This window comes from Cajanus cajan, chromosome 6, assembly GCF_000230855.2.
Source record: "Cajanus cajan strain Asha chromosome 6, NIPB_CcT2T_4, whole genome shotgun sequence".
NCBI lineage: Eukaryota > Viridiplantae > Streptophyta > Magnoliopsida > Fabales > Fabaceae > Cajanus > Cajanus cajan.
The window spans coordinates 56,427,021-56,445,627 of NC_138522.1; the positions used below are offsets into that span (position 1 = coordinate 56,427,021).

The 18,607-nt window shown below is 35.4% G+C and overlaps 1 protein-coding gene across 1 annotated transcript; it reads right to left on the reverse strand.

Moving 5' to 3' along the window:
- Positions 1-563: 563 nt before the first annotated feature.
- On the reverse strand, positions 564-18,206 carry LOC109795687 (Transducin/WD40 repeat-like superfamily protein). The gene is made up of 21 exons (XM_020355182.3): positions 17,566-18,206; positions 17,401-17,485; positions 16,739-16,778; positions 16,405-16,647; positions 15,574-15,673; positions 15,425-15,499; positions 13,680-13,778; positions 13,173-13,289; positions 12,962-13,077; positions 12,743-12,842; positions 11,969-12,327; positions 11,324-11,648; positions 10,514-10,728; positions 8,570-8,788; positions 7,022-7,208; positions 5,102-5,346; positions 4,004-4,096; positions 3,812-3,913; positions 3,313-3,697; positions 1,709-1,846; positions 564-1,638 (listed from the first exon to the last, which is right to left on the reverse strand). The coding sequence occupies exons 1-21, from the start codon at positions 17,695-17,697 to the stop codon at positions 988-990; spliced, it is 4,026 nt and encodes a 1,341-aa protein (XP_020210771.1). The 5' UTR covers positions 17,698-18,206; the 3' UTR covers positions 564-987.
- Between the last annotated feature and the right edge of the window lie 401 nt (positions 18,207-18,607).

The window sequence follows — 18,607 nt, forward strand, 5'->3', positions numbered from 1 at the left end:
AGCCACCAAATTAATATAATGATTAAGTAGCACTGTAGCAGTAAAATTTATAGTATTCATGGACAAATAAATCCATGCATATTAAATACAAACTTCAAATTTGAGCAAGAAGTTTTTTGGAGATTTTCTTTCAATAAAAAAGTTTTTAAGATTTTTTTTTAATTTCTTATTTAATTCATATTTTATTTATCATGATTATTTGTGTTAAATTTTATCATTTTTAAAATAAGTTACCATTAAATAAAAATAATGTTATGTCACAATATAAAATAATTATACATATTTTAAATGTAATTTGTATGTTTAAACATAATATTTATTTATAATATATAATTTATTATAAATTTTAGTTACATACAATTAAGTGCACAGACTAAAATACTAGTAAAATATAATTTAAAAAAATCTGTACCAAATGTATTTCGTTGTTCTTACAACAGGATATATACCGTCCGGGATATTCAAGCCAGTGTAGAAAAATCAATCTTTTGAATACGTAGAGGGACGGAGGGACAGCGAAAATATCATTTTAATTCCTAAATAAAGAAAACATCCATCAGAGATGAGATACCCAGTCAGGAATGGGCACGGCGAATGGGTACAATTGTGTATGCAGTCCATAAATTGTTACAAACCATTGAACTAGAGAGACTGGCATTCAACTTGTAAACTTTAAAACAGCAAAAATTAAAAACCGGTCAACAAAAATTCAAATCAGGAAAAAATAAAAGAAACAAAAACTCGTGTGTCACAATCACAACAACATGAGACAACCCCGTAGCTCGGTACAACTTTCTACAAAAAATGAGGTAAAAAAGGGAGAGCTGCTCGGTACAATTGTACCTTTGGAGTTTAGGCTTGTTACAAACTAATATACTAGATTTCCTTCATCTCTAAAATGATTTCTTTACAACTGTAAACAAAACATGAATTAAAAATGAATTCTTTTTCCAAGTGCTTATGTCAACAATGTGGTGGGTATACCAATTATATAAGTGGGTCACTCGCAGGAACTGTAGTTTGACTTGGGGCTGTTGTTGAAGTTGGAACAGTAGTCTCTGCAACCTCTGGTACTGGTGCTGGGGGAATCTCTGGTGGTGCTGGATTGCTGGTAGACGCTGCTTCAACAGTTTCACTGTTAACATTTGGATCTCCATCACTTGCTGGTGTAGAGGTAGGAGCAGCAGCATCTGCGGTGGTTTCACCTGATTCTGGTTGAGGTGGAGCAGCTGCAGGAGCTGGCGTGGAATCTGAGGTAGGCTCTGATGGAGGTGGATCACCAACTGATGCAGGTGCAGCTTCAGGCTGCTGTGGAGCGCTCTCCGGTGCGGCTGTTGTCGTAGGAGGTGCTTCCAGAGCCAATAATGGCTTGCCTGGGGGCTGTTGGGAATTCTGTGCAGCAGAACCTGGTTTCTTCTGGATGGAAATAGGAGCATTAAGAGACATCATACCCGGAGGCAGGATTTCAATAGGTGGTTTCTTCCCTGCATCTGCCAAACTTGTGAGCTTAGGCTCCTCAAGAGAAGCTAAAAATGCAGCTGCAGCATCTGTCTTCTGTGATGGAGTAGGTTCAATCTCTCTCTGTAACGCTTGGTTCCATGCCTGAACTAAGTTCTTCAAAGTTGGACGTCCGTGTGCCTGGAAATAACAAGGTCAGACTACAAGTACTAAATTGAGGGATCAACTAGTTGTACACAACAAATCTTACATGAGCATGAAGCACAGCCTCTGCCAGCATTCCAGTATCCTGCCATGCTTTTTCCATAAGAGCATTGTCGCCCAAAACAGCACCAGCAAACGCAGCTTCCCGTCCCAATCCAAGCGTGACTAAGTTGTTAACCAGACCCTGCAATGCAAGAACATATACCTTTGTTTATGATTAAAAACCCAAAAAAAAAAAAAATTATTAAAACTAAAGAGCTGAAGAAGACAGGTTATCCCAAAGAAAGTAGTATGTATGTCATCTCAAACAGACATTTTAACATAAATTGAACGTGTTAAGTTCAATAAAAGAGTTGAAAATTGAAAATATCAAAGAATAAATATTTCTCCTTTCTTTTTAACCCCCTTTGATTTTGATCCGTGGTGTTTTATGCCATTACCGCTTGTTTTTCTATAAAACACCAGTTCACTTTTTTTAAGTAATCATAAACCTCTCTATCTCACACACAAACACATGTTAACATGCACACACTTCTATAAGAATAAACAATAACCGACTTGACAATATTTACCACATAAGATTACAAGATCGGAGCTACTAATGCCTCTATATTTAAATCACTTCTTACCATCTGTAGTATGTTTGTAGAAGAACCAGCATAAATATTAGCACAAAACTTAAAAACAGTGCCATAGGTGTTGTTTTTACTATTATCCTATTATAACATGCCATCTAGATATTTTTTTCACGCCATATTAGTAATTCAAGAGACAAATGTTATTGCTACCATTATTTCTTTCTCTCAGTTTCTCTTAGTAAACACTCCCACTAAAAACTCTCCCTTTCTCTCCATGATTTTATCACGAAGTCTTTTCAGTTACTTTAAAATAGAATACCCAAAATCATAGACAGTTCTAGCATAATCAGAGAAAAAGGAGACTAATGACCATGAATTCAGCAAAACATTGGATCTCATGATCAATAATTAACAATTAAATCCTTATAAAGTAAACACCAGAATCTTAAAAAGTAAAATCCTTATAAAGTAATTAGACTTTTTCTTTCATCGAGTTAATTTTTGTTGCTTGGGTTGAAGCTTTCAAACTTCCATGGTGCTATTTAAGATGGAGGTTGTTGAAACCTATTTGGGTAACATGGTGAAAGATGCAACTATCATTGTCCCTGCTTACTTCAGCAATGCACAAAGACAAGTCATAAGAGATATGGGCAAAATCTCAGGTTTGAGCGTGTCGAAGAGCATCAATGAGCCAACTGCATTTGCTATTGCTTAGAAGGGTGGAGAGAAGCTAAACAGAACGTGTTTGTGTTTATTAACATGACGTGGAAAATTTTTCCAGCTGGCATGTTATAAGATAACCATAAAAACAGTACCTATAGCACTGTTTGTAAGTTATGTCCTAAATATTATGTCTAGAACATCTAATAGACATCTTAGCATCATTAAATTTAAAATAATCAGTAAGAAAACACAATTAATTGTCACATTTATTTATAAAATCAAGCAACCAATGAATTAACAGGAAATTTACTTACAGAAAGAGAGACACCAAATGAATTAACAAGTAAACATGCATCAAACATCCAAAAATCAGTTGAATGGAAGAGCAATATTAAGAAAGACTGCCTACACTTAGCCGAGTCAACTCTCCATGATTTGCAAGGCGTAATGCTAATCCTCTCAATTCATGACCTTCTAAAGCACCTTTCACTGAACCTGCTGCAGCTAACCTCTTGAGAGCCTCACGGGCAATTTCACTCTGTGCTGTAGCATCTGCAGCATCAATAAGATCCAAGAACTCTTTTGCAAATTTCACTATACCCTGAACACCTTCAACTATATCTTGTTTTTTATCCGATAATTTATCTGGTTTTTTATCTGATAAATTAAGAATGTCATTCAAACCAAGCCCAGTAGTACCATCATTTCCTATATCCCGGCTATTACTCATGGTCAGAAGACAATGAAGAGCTCTTTTCAAATCATTGCTCTTCATTGCCAAATCAAACTCCAACCTGCAGAACGTAAACAGCAATATATTTTTGGTCTAACCATACCTTGCCATAAGGAGCAAACAAAAATCATTGTAACATAAATTACAGGTTCTTGGGTCTAAGCATACAGCATACCTCTTAGATATTCCAGGCAAATGAAGTGCTTCAGTAGCATAGCCCATTCCTAACATAAATTGTGCTAAATCATCGTGGTGTTCTCTTCCAAGCCTACTTGCCCTGTTTCAACAAGTATAATGTGAGATATACAGATATCTGAATTTATAAGCAATGAATATGGAAAAGAGGGAAAGAAAGAAATGAAAATACCATTTTACTGCACTAACAGCATCACCATAAGCAGCAAGACATCGGCAACGAATACCAGGATGACTCAAGGATAAGGCATGAGCACACATGTACCTACCACAACCAGGTATCAGTAACATTATTCTTGAAACAAAGTATCTAATACAAATAAATAACCTTATATTTGTCATCCATGTATAAATAACACGTGCTAATGTTAACTATGTCACTTAAGGTAACCCAGAAGCCAGAGCTAAGACAAAGAAAAAGTCAACCCACAATTGAATCAGTTGGCTGCTCTAAACAGAAAAGTAAAAAAAAACACATTTAGTCATCACTAAACACATTTAATTAGTGCACGAATACATCTCTTTAATAAATGCAACTCCAACTTTCTCCTAAATACATTTTACTCCTGATCACATCTATGTCTGCCTTTTCACCACGATTTTCACTACCAAGCACATAACATTATATCAACGTTTTCACCTCTGTTGAGGTTTGATTCCCCTATATTAAGACCCTCCTGAGTTGTGGACATTTACTTCTCTTTGTATTTTCATCTTAAAAGAAGGGTGTAGGTATACAAAGGGTATTTGAACTAGTGAAAATTCGAAAGAGTGGATTTCAAAGGAATTCAGTGCAATTTCATCAAAACCTCAAACTGGGAGATAAGCATAATTTACCAGATGTGAAAGCCATTGCACTAATGTGTTTTATGTTATGCATTAAAGGGGAAAACAGAACAGAAAACTCGTTAGAAAGACAGAATTAACATAACTGCACATATGCTCAGGCTTTTGAACAAATTAAATGTTGTGAAGGTCTCACATTGTATTGAAACAGCTTTAGTATTTAGTGTTGTATTAAAAAGTATTGGCATCATTAAATAGATAGACTGTTGAAAATAATAAACTGCAGGAGTTAATTAAGCATTATAAATTTAGTATCATCGGGAATAGTTAAATTTCTATATTTTGTCATGTCTGAATTTATTTATTTTTAAGCATATAAATACAGCCTGCTGAGTGCAAATCACTTGATCAATTCGTTATTTTTCTAGCCCATTTTCAAGTTTAAACACGCAAGTGAAACTGCAAAGTCCTAAATCCTAATTACCTGTCAATTAGCCAAAGAACTCCATCCTTGACACCTACAACCACAAGAGACCCAACTGGACGTTTCTGCTCCATTGGGAATCGAGTAACTGCCACAGACACACCCCCACCACCAACTGCAACCTCACCTGCTTTCCTCTCTTCTGTTGCCATCCAAGAGTCATCACTATCAACTCTAGATTGTTTTGGTAACGTTAAAAATGGTGGCACTGAAGGAGCATGCTGAAATGAAGCCAACCGAACCACCTAGTGTAGGAACAAGAGAGGAATACCTTTACATTTTTGGAGAGAAAGCGAAAACAAATAATAAAGAAATAAGCCATCCTCCAAAAGAGAAATCAGAAATATGTATACTTTCAACATGCCATAGTAACTAGCAAGGTTGTCAAACTCGAGAGTCTACACAAACTCGTGGAGCTCTCGTAGACTCGACTCGTAGACTCATAAGAGTCTACCTAATATTAAAAGATATTAAAAAACATGAACACACACAATATGATATCACTAATTCTACATTCTAAGTCTGAAATAAGTCAAATAACAACAATAAAATGTCATAATACAAGTCTTAACCATACACGTTAGGAGTAAAAAGTAACACTAACAGCTCTAACAGACCAAAAAATCAAAAGGAGTAAGAGTAAGTAACACTAACAGTCTAACAGACCAAAAAATCAAAATGTTAGGAGTAATAAGTAACACCAATAGCTGATCAGAAAAGTGCAGGGACGACGCCGGAAGCTACAACGACGGCGCCGGGCGGATTGAACGAAGTCGGACGAAGTCGGTGGAGGGAGAGAGATCGAAGAACAGAGAGGAGGCAAAGTGTTCTTTTCGTATGCGGCAGAGGGAGAGAGGTTGAAGAACAAAGAGGTATGCGCGGAGGGAGAGAGATCAAAGAACAAAGAGGTATGCGCGGAGGGAGAGAGATCGAAGAACAAAGAGGAGGCAGTGTTCTTTTCGTATGCACAGAGGGAGAAAGATCAAAGAAAAGAGAGGTACTTAGGAACCGTAGCTAAAACGACGTCGTTTTGGGGCATTTAGTGGGCAAAAAATTGACTCGCTGACTCGCCCTCAGACTCGCGATTTTGAGCGAGTTTACCCGAGTCCACCTAAGTCCACCAAAAAACGATTCTATTCGCGAGTTAACCAGTTTTGCTAACCTAGACTCGTAGACTCGTACGAGTTTACGAGTTAAACTCGCGAGTTTGACAACCATGGTAACCAGTATAGAAGAAAAAGAAAAAAGGACAGCATGTACAGAGGATCAAAATCAGAAATTTTCATTTTAAAGGAAAGATGAAAAGGCAGACATCAGATATTTAACAGAAAACAATGTCTGTTGATTCAAGTGGCCCTAAACAAGGTCTCATGTTCGCATTTTATGAATAGAGAAAAAAGGTGCTAGGGAATCTTTGCCCCCTCCCCCTTAAATGGGTCCACCTGCCCTGATTTAGATAAGTCAGGGCTCAATGTGGCTTCCAAATACCAAATGTCACAAATCAAAAGATATATAATGAAAGCAACTTGCCTCTGCTTTAAAATTTCTCACAAGATATTATTTTTAATAATTTGGAGCATAGTTCAGCATAAAACCAAGATCACAGATCACTCATTCGAATTTCATTTAATTGTCTTCATCTACATAAAAATCAAGCAAACCGCACATTCATTACAAGCTTCAAAACTGAAGAAAATTAATAACTAATCCAAGATGCAGAATATACCAACATTGTTGACACAAGAAGGTTTAAAAGATTAAAAAATATTTTCATTAACACTCCTATCTAAAATATTCATGTCAATTCCTTACAGCAACCTATATGCAGAAACAAAATATTAAATCTGAGGAAAGACAAAAAAGACCCTGAATGTTTGCAATCGTTTTTACAGATGATAAAAAGTAGAAAGCTTTTATAACCTGCAACATGGGTGGCCTCAATGCTATTCTTTCTTCATTAGCAGACTGGGGACCTTCTACTGTGATTAGTGCTAACTCTCCATGCTCTGCCACTGCTCTTGCCTGTGCTTCTCTCATTTTCTGCTCTTCTTTCATCTTCTTAGTTTCAATGTCAATTTGAGCAACCCCAGCATCCACAAAAACAATTCTGAAAATCAAAACATATTAGTAAAGGTAAAATGAAAATGCATTATTTTTGGCCACCACAGATATTAATCAAAAACCATTTTAAATCTTCTCCTAAAAATTTATAAGATAGGGATAGTTGGATCATTGCTTAGCTTTAAATATCACATTAAAGATTTGCAAATGAATGCAAATGGCCTACCCTCATACCACATAGCAAGATAAACACATAGAAGATTGTCAGAAAAATAAGTAAATGAATTGGTTTGTCTTTTATTTATTTATTTATTTATTTATTATTATTATTCTTGTTTTTGTTGCTGTTGTTGTTGTTATTATTGCTTGGGGGAGGGAGTAAAGGATATGGATGAGGAGGAAATGACAAGTGTTTGGACATCAAGTTGTCAGTGAAGAGTTCCAGTACAAATGATTTGTTCCACAGTCCACACTCTGATCTTAATCACATACCTATTTGCATTTGTAATGGATAACTGATTAGATTAAAGTTTAAACACAGTTAAGATGAAGGGCATTGGTGCATGCTTTTTACTAATGATATTGTTTTGGTAAATGCTACCTGTGGAGAGATGCTTTGGAAGACCAAAGGGTGCCAATTATGTCAAATATTGAATACATGGAATGTAAGGAGTGAAGATGATCAAACAGTAAGAACAGAGCATGAATCAGTACCCAAAACTGAGAGCTTCAGAGATTTGGGGGTCTAATCTACCAAAGCACGAAGGGATAGATACTGATGTCACATATCATATCCAAACAAGAGGGAAGTTGAGAAGTCCTCAGGGTATGTCTGATCAAAAGTGCTTATAAAACAAAGGAAATGTTTGTAGAAACACAGGTTAACCAATCATGTTTTTGTTGGGATAAGTCCAATTTAGGAAATCTAAAATTCCAATAAGGGAAAAATTTTACCTCTGTTGAGATTTATGGCTAATATAGTTAATATTTTATTAACCATTAATGGTGTGTTTGACACCCTGTTGGGTCACATTTGATGCCAATTCACCATGAGAGAAGAGTTGCCATTGAAGGTGCATTGGAAAGTGGGAATTGGAGAAGATAAACACACTCTAAGGCATTAACCACTATATGGACATGGATTTTTTAGCCTTTGTTGGTTACTTCCTATGCAGTATAAATGCTCATCTAGATTTCCTAAATCATAGTTCTCCCTTTTATTTCTTTGGTTGTGATGAATAGAAAATATTTTGGCCTACTAGCAGATAGACAAATTGACAATGTAAAACATAGTTTGTCATTTCCATTTTCTAAACAACTAAAGCAGCCTAACAAAAAATAATGGACCAACAAACAAAAAAATTACAAAAAGAACCAACAAAATTGTATGCAATGCCCATAGCTTACTCTATAGTAGTTGGGGTAGCCACAAACAGTTGCCTCCGGTGCCAAACAGCACTAGTAGCATATGGGATTGCAACATCTCCCAAGTATCTATATTGAGGGCGCAATGAAGAAATGACTATGTATTGCTGGTATGCAAATGCACAGTACTCAACGGTTTGGTCCCAAGAAGTCCATTCTGGCTGAGGAAGTAGACCCCCCACTGGCTGGAATGTCTCCCAACTGAATCACAAACAAAATAAATAAAATAAATGTCAAATCTAATGAAAACTTGTACTCTCACAAAAACAATTATAGCTTAAAATAACACTGGCATTCAATGTTATATGATAGTGATGCAATCACAAGTTTACAGGCCATAAAAATTGCAACAAATATAACATAATTTTCAGCTTCAGTGATGTAATTTAGGCAAAATGCTAAATTGGTACAAGGGTGAGGCATACAATCATCCTAGAGAGCCAAACAAGGTGATTCAAAGACCTATGTTATCTTCCAAGCAACCTCAGTGTAAAAGCAGACAAGTGCATTCTCTTAATTCCAGTAACATGTAGTTGAAATAATCTTGTGAGGTATATGAGTCTGTAAAAGATGCATCTTACTGATTCTACACATTACCATTGTCCAACAATAAATCTCCGTCTTAGAGGGAGCTTAGTCTTAACCTTCCAAAGAGAAGTTTTTAAGAGTGAATTTCAAGTCTCAACTAAAGAACTGGAAAAAGGATGCATCGATAAAGGAACTCATGTAACACAGAGACTATGTCTAAATGTCTCTCAAGTCTCAACCAAAATAGAAACACACAAGAATCAAGTGTAACCAATATTAAATAACAAAAAGGTCAGCAACCTCTCTCTACAGTTCCTCAAAAAGTGGCATTCCAAGAAAGGAGAGACCTCATAAAGTGTTAAAAACAGACATATGGCTTAGTGCAAAACTGCGAGGAGGTACACATTCAAAGTGCAACAGTTCATTAAACTTCTACATACAAAAAATATCTGAATGGATAGGCTAGAGAGAGCTCAGAATAGTGAGATTGTTTAAACTTTGTATAGAAAAAAGTTGATGGAAGGGTCTTTGTTAGCTCAGATGGCCCCAATTCTGCCTCAAACCATATGATTATGGGGAAAATATCTAAATTTACAAAATAAATTACTGAAGACTTCAGCAGCCATTCTCAAGTCTCAACACATTCCAGTGGTGGGCTAAGGAAGAAGAAGATTGCATGCTAACTGAGAGATGACACATGTTTGAAGCTATCTTTAGTGTAAAGGTGGGGAATTTAATTAATAGGACTAAGTTGCTAAGCATCTAGCATTCATTTTCTGCATTAAGAATCTCATCGTTTACACTCTCAGGAAGATCATTGGAAGTAGTAACCCTTTTTTAAATTCTTCTCTATACAACAAGAAATAGTATTACATAGAAATAAGGAGAAGTACAACTATCAGGATGACAAATAATCATCCAAAGAATAGAAGATTTGAAAGTTGAAACATAAGGAAACTCTATGAACAATTTTGAAGAACAACAAAATTTTTGTCCCATTAGGTGAAGTCAGCTATATGGATCATTCACACGAAGCTTCTTAACAACTTCCTCAAATGTTCTTCTTGGTCTCCCTCTCCCCCTTTTCACAAGACTAAAAACCACGCAAAATACTATCCTCATTTATGCTTCCAATGGCATTCTTTGTATGTGTCCAAACCACTTTAACTGATTTTCATCTTTCCTTCAACCAGCATTACAAAAATATCTCCTCGCATACAATCATTTCATATCCTATCCCTTCTTGCATGGCCAGTGGCCACATAATATCCTCATTTATGCTACTCCCACATTTTTTACTCATCCCTTTAAAGTCAAACATTCACTATCATGTAGAATATCATACTATTTCAAATAACAAAAATTATTTTTTTATTGTAAAACAATCACAAGTTTCACCTGTATAGCTGGAAGTTTTGAGGTGCTGCCTCAGTTGGAGGTCTGTGTGAAGATAATCCATCATCATAAGTAGTAAAAGAAGAAAGACCACTGCTTCCATATCCTGATAAGGGCATAGACTGTATTGTTGAAATAGCTGTAGCAGCAATAGGACTGACTCTCCTAGATGTTCGATAGGCAACACCAAGCAGTGCCCCTCCATGCAAACCAATGACCTAAAAGAAATACATGAGTTAAAAAAGGCACCTTAACTTTCAAATTATTTTTCCTGTTCACCTTAACTTTCTTTGAATAATAAAATGCATAAAAGGTCATACTATCTTTATATGGAAAATCAAACAGACCTCTCATTGTTGACAATAGAACAGAAATGCATTTGTCCAAAAGACTTCAAATCTTTGATTTATTTAATACATCTAGGAAAACTTAGTGCAGCCAATTTCATACAAAGTAGGTGAACCTTCAATACAACATTTTTACACGAAACAGTAAACACAAAATCTTTTTACCAGTGAATCATCCGATATGATTGATATACATAATTTATCAGTGAGCACAAATCTATCTAAGAGCTCCCCCCCCCTCCCATATATACATAATAAAAATAATTATAGCAAGCTGTCAATAGTAACTAATTAGCCATCAATTAAAATAAATGTCATCTGAGATAAATATATCTTACTTATTGCCATTCATTTACTTTAAAAAATTGCAGAAGCTTTATTCATAAGAACAGAAATCATCCAAACCTAGATTATTATGAGAAATAATTATTTTTTATAAGGAAATTTCAGGCTGAAAGAATCTTACTGGTTCACTGCGTGTGCCAACAGACCTCATTAGTATATTTGATGTGCCATCATCTAACAAGATGCGGACTTGAACAGAAGCTGTGGAAGCAGCAGCAGCTGCTGCTGCTGCTTGTTGTGCCGCAGCAGCTTCTCTAGCTCTTCTTGAAGAACTACCCTTAGGAACTATAGGAATTCTAGGAGGTAATGCTGATTCCAATATAGCAAATCTATCGCGACAAGTGTCCCATGCGAGAAGCCTTGCACTTCCAGAATCAACAATTGACCAATCACTAACCTTGTAGATAGAGAAATAAGGAATATCTGGCCAAACAATTGCTAGGTACCTGTAAATATATGATACAGTAAGAAAGCAACAGAAAATGCACTCCAATTTAACAAACTAAATGCTAGAATAGGAGGAAGAATAACCATTAAAAGACCTGGGCATACAAATCACAAACACGGTAAAGATGGTATTTATTTTGACACTGACACTGATATTTATGGAATACCAAAGTTAGAATTGTATGCATCATATATTCTATAGAAAATCGAAGCCACCAATTATATTGCAGAACAAAATATTAGCTGTTTCTTTTTATTACAAATTTTCTTTATAAGAAAAAAGTCAATAGAGCTGTAGCAAAAGTCACAGGCAACATACTTTCCTGAACTGCTCACAGAGAGAACTGAGTAGGAATCATGTGGAACAGGAGTACTGATGTGCTTCTTCCCCTGCTTGACAGGTAATGGTTCAAAAAAATCTCCCTTGGGTCTTCCTGTTTCTGACAAGGAGCTGCTATTTCCAAGAGATGGATTTGCTGAGTTGTTTAACTGAAAATTTAATAGCTTTAATTCCCTTTCAATTACAAATATGGCAGAATGCTCTCTACTGTCTGATGGAGTTGGTAGAGGAGCTACAGGTGGAAGAGATCTGGCATCAAACTCGCAGATAATAACACCAATGTTGGTTCCAGTAGCAACAAGATGTGGCTGCAAAGTATGTGCAACCATACAATACACCTGCCACAAAAATCAGTTGCAAAATTAAGTTTGACCAAACTCATCACCAGGTAGAGTCAACAAAAAGAATAGTAAATTGGGCAGGGAGTATGAGGGCATGAAATTCAGTTTTGAATTTGTTAAAGAGGATTTATTGCCCTGAGTATGATAAGCATACTCTACAACAAAAGGAAACTGATGACAGGATTGAAGTAAAGATTTCCACAGATTTTGTTACACTCAATCTTGATGGATCTTTGTCTCCATTCAAAATGATTGTTCTCAAAGTATTTGAAAATGCTTTGAAATATATTCATGTCACTCTATGTTGGATATCTTCAACAAAAAGTTATACATGAAACAAAAAATACCAAGCCAATTCATAAATTAGACAAAAAAAGATGCTAAATCAAAAACAACTAACCAAACCACATACCCTCAGTTTCTTATTAGGAGCCAGAGCATGGGGAGGAATAACTGATGTCAATTCACACAATGGCCTTGTGAGAGCAGAATAAGTGGGATGTTCAATTGCCCTAACAAAAGTTAAAATAAAAATTATTCATATATGTAATGGATATAATGGCATCATCACATGATCAAATTAAAAATATAAGGAACTTAAAGCCACCAAAGAAGAAAGAAAACTACATACCATATGTGAGAATCTTTGACACAGGTTAGAATATCAAGGTTTGGAGCTCGAGGATGGCACCAAGAAGCCACACTGTGGCAAGCTAATTTGGGAACTGGCTTTATACGCCTCAGCTCCTGGGAATCAAAAGCATGTTATGCTAAATCTTTCTGGTTACCAGGAGAGTTTTCACAAAATTTAAAATATCCAAGCATTAGCACCACTACCACACCTTAAAGGAGACGGTGTCCCATATGGCTAATGTCTTATCTGCACCAATTGTGATTAGCTGAGGAGCACCTCCCATAACCCTTGACAACTCAACTGCCACAACCCCTCCATCATGAGCCTAGATGCATTAAGTGGTATCATTAACCAAGGAAATGACCATGCATGAAATCAGCATGTGTCATACAGAAAAGAATAATAAGGTAGAAAAGGAGAAAGGGGAAAATTCAGATAAAAATCATTTGCCTCAAATCTCAACATAAGTTTGCATTTCACCAGGTGCCCAGATTTTACACCTTTTTTATTATAATAATATGTTATTCATCTCATATCCATGTAAACTCGGCCAAGAATACAATTGCTTAAACAAAGAGAAAAAGGAACTGTAATTAAGCCACAACTAGCAATGTCTTATCCATGATTTGCAGCCATAATAAGCAATAATTTGTTTTATTTTTTCAGCAATCATTGAACTGACAAAGAGTAGTTAGAATGAGGAAAAGAATGGTACTTTTAAACTGAGCTTGGGTACAAGTTCACGTGAATCCTGTCCATGGTCAGCACTCCAAATTATGAGTAATCCATCACTAGCACCTGAAACCAGAAGAGCCTGAAAGCCAAACATACCCCCCGCCCCCCAAATAAAAATAAATAATATTTCAAATTGAAGTAAATTAAATGTAAAAATTTACAAATGAATTAATCCATACCGATAATAAAGAGAATACCCATATTTGTTGTACATATTTTTTAGAAAGTTTTGTCCTTCAACTGATTTTGAAAACCACTCCTCAAATATAGCAGTTATTTATATCTCTTAATCATCTTTTTTTTTTAATCAAAAGAACTCAACTCAACTACATCAATACTATTAATAAAGAGAATACATGTACACATTTTTTAAACAGTTTTGTCCTTCAACTGATTCTGAAAACCACACCTCAACTATGGCAGTTATTTATATCTCTTGATCATCTTTTATTTTTAATTAAAAGAACTCAACTACATACACCAGGCATGGAGTGCCTATTTTTTAACTAGTATATTAAATGGAGTTAAAATAAATGTAAATAAAAATATAAAATGTGGGGTCTATCGTGGGATCTATTTTAAGTTCTTAAGGCTTGCCCCATTGGAGTGAAAACAAGAATTTTAAGTGGCATTGTAAGGACCACTAAATGTAACTTAAGAGCTCTAAACTTGATTCTCTGCTGGAGCCTGGAGATGCTCTAATGCTCCCTCTAAGATTAAGGCTATTGTTTGGACAGTGATAATATGATTATGAGTTTAGCATTAAGGATTGTTTATTTGCAGTGGTGTACTGTATTAGACCTCACAACAACCTCTTCCCTGACACTTGTGTTACATGTCATAAAAGCTAAGAAACTAAAGGCCATTTCATCTTGCCCCATGAGATAGCTTCATGGTTGAGAAGTTGATTGGGTTGTTTGGGGAAGAGTGTACATATCTGCCTGAAATGGAGGTCTTTTTCTATCAATTTTAGAAATTTATGGGGTAGCATAGAGAATAATGTATTTTGATGTTTTACCTCTTTTTGTTAAGAGTGTGGTATACATGTTAAACTAATGGAAGAATCTTGGTCCGTAGACTTCTTATTCCTCATCTTCAGTGGAAAGCAGCTAGTGTTTTAGTTGTGGTTTTCGGCCAATTTTCAAGGGAGTTTCCTGTCAGATATTCTACACTATGTGGCTGAATAGCTCTTTTCAGCGTAAATTCTTCTTTGTTTTCTATTCTTTGTCATTGTCATCCCTGTTTAGAAGGTATCCTAATCCTCTGTCTTTCTATCCCATTGAATTATCCTTTTATAATAAATTATAAATTAAATAAAATAAGGCAAGGGAATTTTAAGAATGTTCCCTTCAAATGCAATTACCTCTTTTTAAAGAAGTGCTCAAGAAAGCATACAATTACTAAGTTTGAAATTTTTTACAAAATAAACAATAACAATAAGTCCATTCAAATTCCCAAAACCTGATTTTGCTGAGAAGTAATGTTATTCTACATGACAATGCTTGGCAAGGTAGCCATTAGAAATGTGTCGCAATGACACCTACTAACACAAGTCTGATCCAATGGCTACCTATGCAGAATATAGGAAAAGTGTGAGGATGTTAGACCAAAAATACTCTCTGTTAAACATGTGTACGGGGTGCCAGAGAATCCTAAGTTCCTAAAATTATTGCATGTAAAATACAATAAGTAGAATAAGTTCTTCAATGGGGAATCAAGACTTACCTCACCAGAAGCAGCCATGAAGGACATCAAGCAAGAGATAGATCCTTTATGACCTCCAGTGTACCTTCGCACAAGCTGCAAGGAACAAAAGTTTCATATAATACACGAATAATTGTAACTAGATTAATATTAATATTTCATGTGCCCACCTTCCATGTCAACATTGAGAGAACCCTAATGACACCATCAGATGCACCAAAAGCAACAAGAGGACCATCACCAACACCAGTTCTATAAAGGAACTCCATGCTGCAACAGCATATAAAATTGGAAAATTAAAACAACTTATACAGTATGTATAAACATTGCAAAAGGAAAGCATAATATGTGAACAAAAATATGTATTGATCGCAATTAATTTATGACTAGGATACAAAGTTACATGTCATACAACATGTGATGCCAAATTTCCATCAAGAATTCAGTCATAAAAAGCAGCAGTTTGATACAAGTAAACGAAAAGTTGATGATTTTCACAGATATTTGGGAGTTAAGAAGGCAACAAGGCACACAGTAGAGAGCAAAGACCAATTAAGGAACTAATATTTTTAATTTTTAAGTAAATTTTTTCACAGGAAAAAAAATGACCAAAGCTTTAGAAATGATTAACTTTAAGGAATCCTACAGTATTTGTTAGATGAATCCACCAGAATGCAACTATTCTCATTGTTTGATTAAGAGTTGTATAATGTTGACGTGATTCCAAATAAGTCAGAAAAAAAATGCTGCTATCAAATAAATATTTGCACAGTTTGATACAACATAAAAGTGCTATAGTTGAAGAGCATCAAATTATATGAATCCCTATTTCACAGTCATAGAAGGAACTGGAAAAGGAAGGACCTGGATAGGCATTAACATAAAATACCGACATATATTAGATAGGCAACAAATTTTGCTTTAATGATATAGTGTGTAGCAATTTTAGCATCAATGACAAACAAAGCTGAAGAATATTGAATAATGTAATAAAATTTTACCATAGAAGGGACTTGTTATCAAGTTCTTGCTTTGGTACATCACGGCCCCGCATTGTCACCAAGTCCAAAAATATAGCTTTGTTTAAACAACATATGACAAGAAAATGTCTCCCTTTTGTTGATGGGGCAGGAGAGTTAAAAGATGAAGTGTGGACAGCTGTTGGAGCCTCAGCAGCCGCAGAGCGATTATGCCAAAGTTGCCAAAACCGTACATCATCATCATAAAAATTCACCTGCTTAACACTTTAAGGCCGGTAAAGAGTCATGGTAAGTAAATGAACCATAAAACGAAACCTGGAAAAAGATATAAAAACACAAAGCAAACTTATATTACCTTCCTCCCCGAATGGCTTCTGTAGGCTTCCCTTTGGACTCTACCAAACAAAAAACACAGCATAACAAAATTCTGTTACTAGATTAGCAAACAAATGTTGAAGACCTCATATAATGTTTGAGAAACAGTTTATCATGCCATTTTTCATTTTGCATAAAATGAAACTCACTTGTTAGTTGTTACAATTTCCTAGAACCTAATAACATTAACAGGTTTTTAATTCAACCAAGCAAATACGCCACCAGACTAACCAGTCGCTAACATCAATTGAAATTCAGTCAATCATTGCTGTAAGGCCATAAAACTACAGTGAAACTTGCATTCTAGGAAAATTTAGCTAAACAAGAACAGTATCACGCTTGGAGACTATAAACTATTATACCAATCCGACTCACAAGGCATATTTACCTAATTGAAGTTTTTCAATGCTAAGAAGAAAACAAAACGCAATAAATGACAATTACAATAGCAACGCAAAAAATCAACAGATTCCAGTGAACAATTGTTTGTTACCGAAGACCACTAGCACACTAACATTTACGGATCACTAGACTTATACTTCCAAAACCTCCCACGAAAGCAGATGCACCAGGTCTTCAATAGAACAACGATTATGAATACTTCATATATATTCATTGTTACAATTTTGAAGAGAATTGAACCTGTTTCTCCCTCGGCCAGCTTCTCCAACTTGGCGCCGACCAGACGTCGCTCGTCCACTCCGCCAGCTTTCAACTCATACACCACCTGAATAACTTTTCCGTTAGAACACAACAACCGAAAGCGAAAGCATCGAACCGAAACGTGAATTGAACAAGAGGCTGTACCTGGCGGTGCTCCCAGTTCCAAACCGAGACTCGATCTGAATCATCGGCTGTCACCATCCATGGATGCGTCGGATGCAATTGGATCTTAACGATTTTATCATTCGTAGGCCGAAACGCTTTCAGGCGCAGCATCTTCTTCTGTTTCGAAAGATAAACAGAGTGCAGAGATTAGCGATGATGGAGAAAATGGGTTTCGAAAGTTGACGAAATCGAAATCGCCTTTCAGATTTGGTTCAAATCTGTCCGGAATTTGAACTCCATGCAGATTTCAGAAATGTGCGTTCACTGAACGCACGGAGTCAGGAATTTCTTCACTCGACAACAATCATGCCCCTTTGTTTGCGTTCTTATTTCCGAGTTACCAAATGGAATGAGCAAAATCTCGGCCTGTATGAAGTGATATTTCTCGTGGTTGGCGTTGGAGACTCAAAGTTGAATTCAATGATTTATATTTGGAGAATTGCGCTTGTGTGAAGAAGCAAAACGAAGATCTCTGGTCTGGTGCTTGCTCTGTTAAACCTGCAAATTTTTCCTGGTCTCTCACTTTCTTTCTTTCTTTCTTTCTTTTTTTTTTTTTCTAGTTTTTGCGTCTTTCTCTTAACAATTTTTTTTTCCGGTCTTCTGAATTTTGAAATTAAGTTTTCTAATGTGTTTTTGATAATCGGGTCGGACAAACACTTGGGAAGCTATACCAGGAAACACCTAATAAATTTTTGAAAGATTTTATTTTTTTCACACCAGGTCACAAAATTTTATTTTTATTATGAAAGTTAATATTTTATAATTTTGTTAGTTTTGTAATAAGTTAATAACTAATATTGCTATATTGATACATTTTTTCTTTAGTAGTTATTCTTTCTTTTAATTATCCAATGTGAATCATAGTGTAAAATATTTATATTTTTTTAAATAATTGATATTTTGTTATATTTAAATATTTTGGTCATGTGTTTGGTTAAAATAAAATGTTGTTATTGGATATTATAGATTTTTTGAAGTTCAATTTTTCTATCTTGATTTTTGTTACTTTCTTTATTTGTTC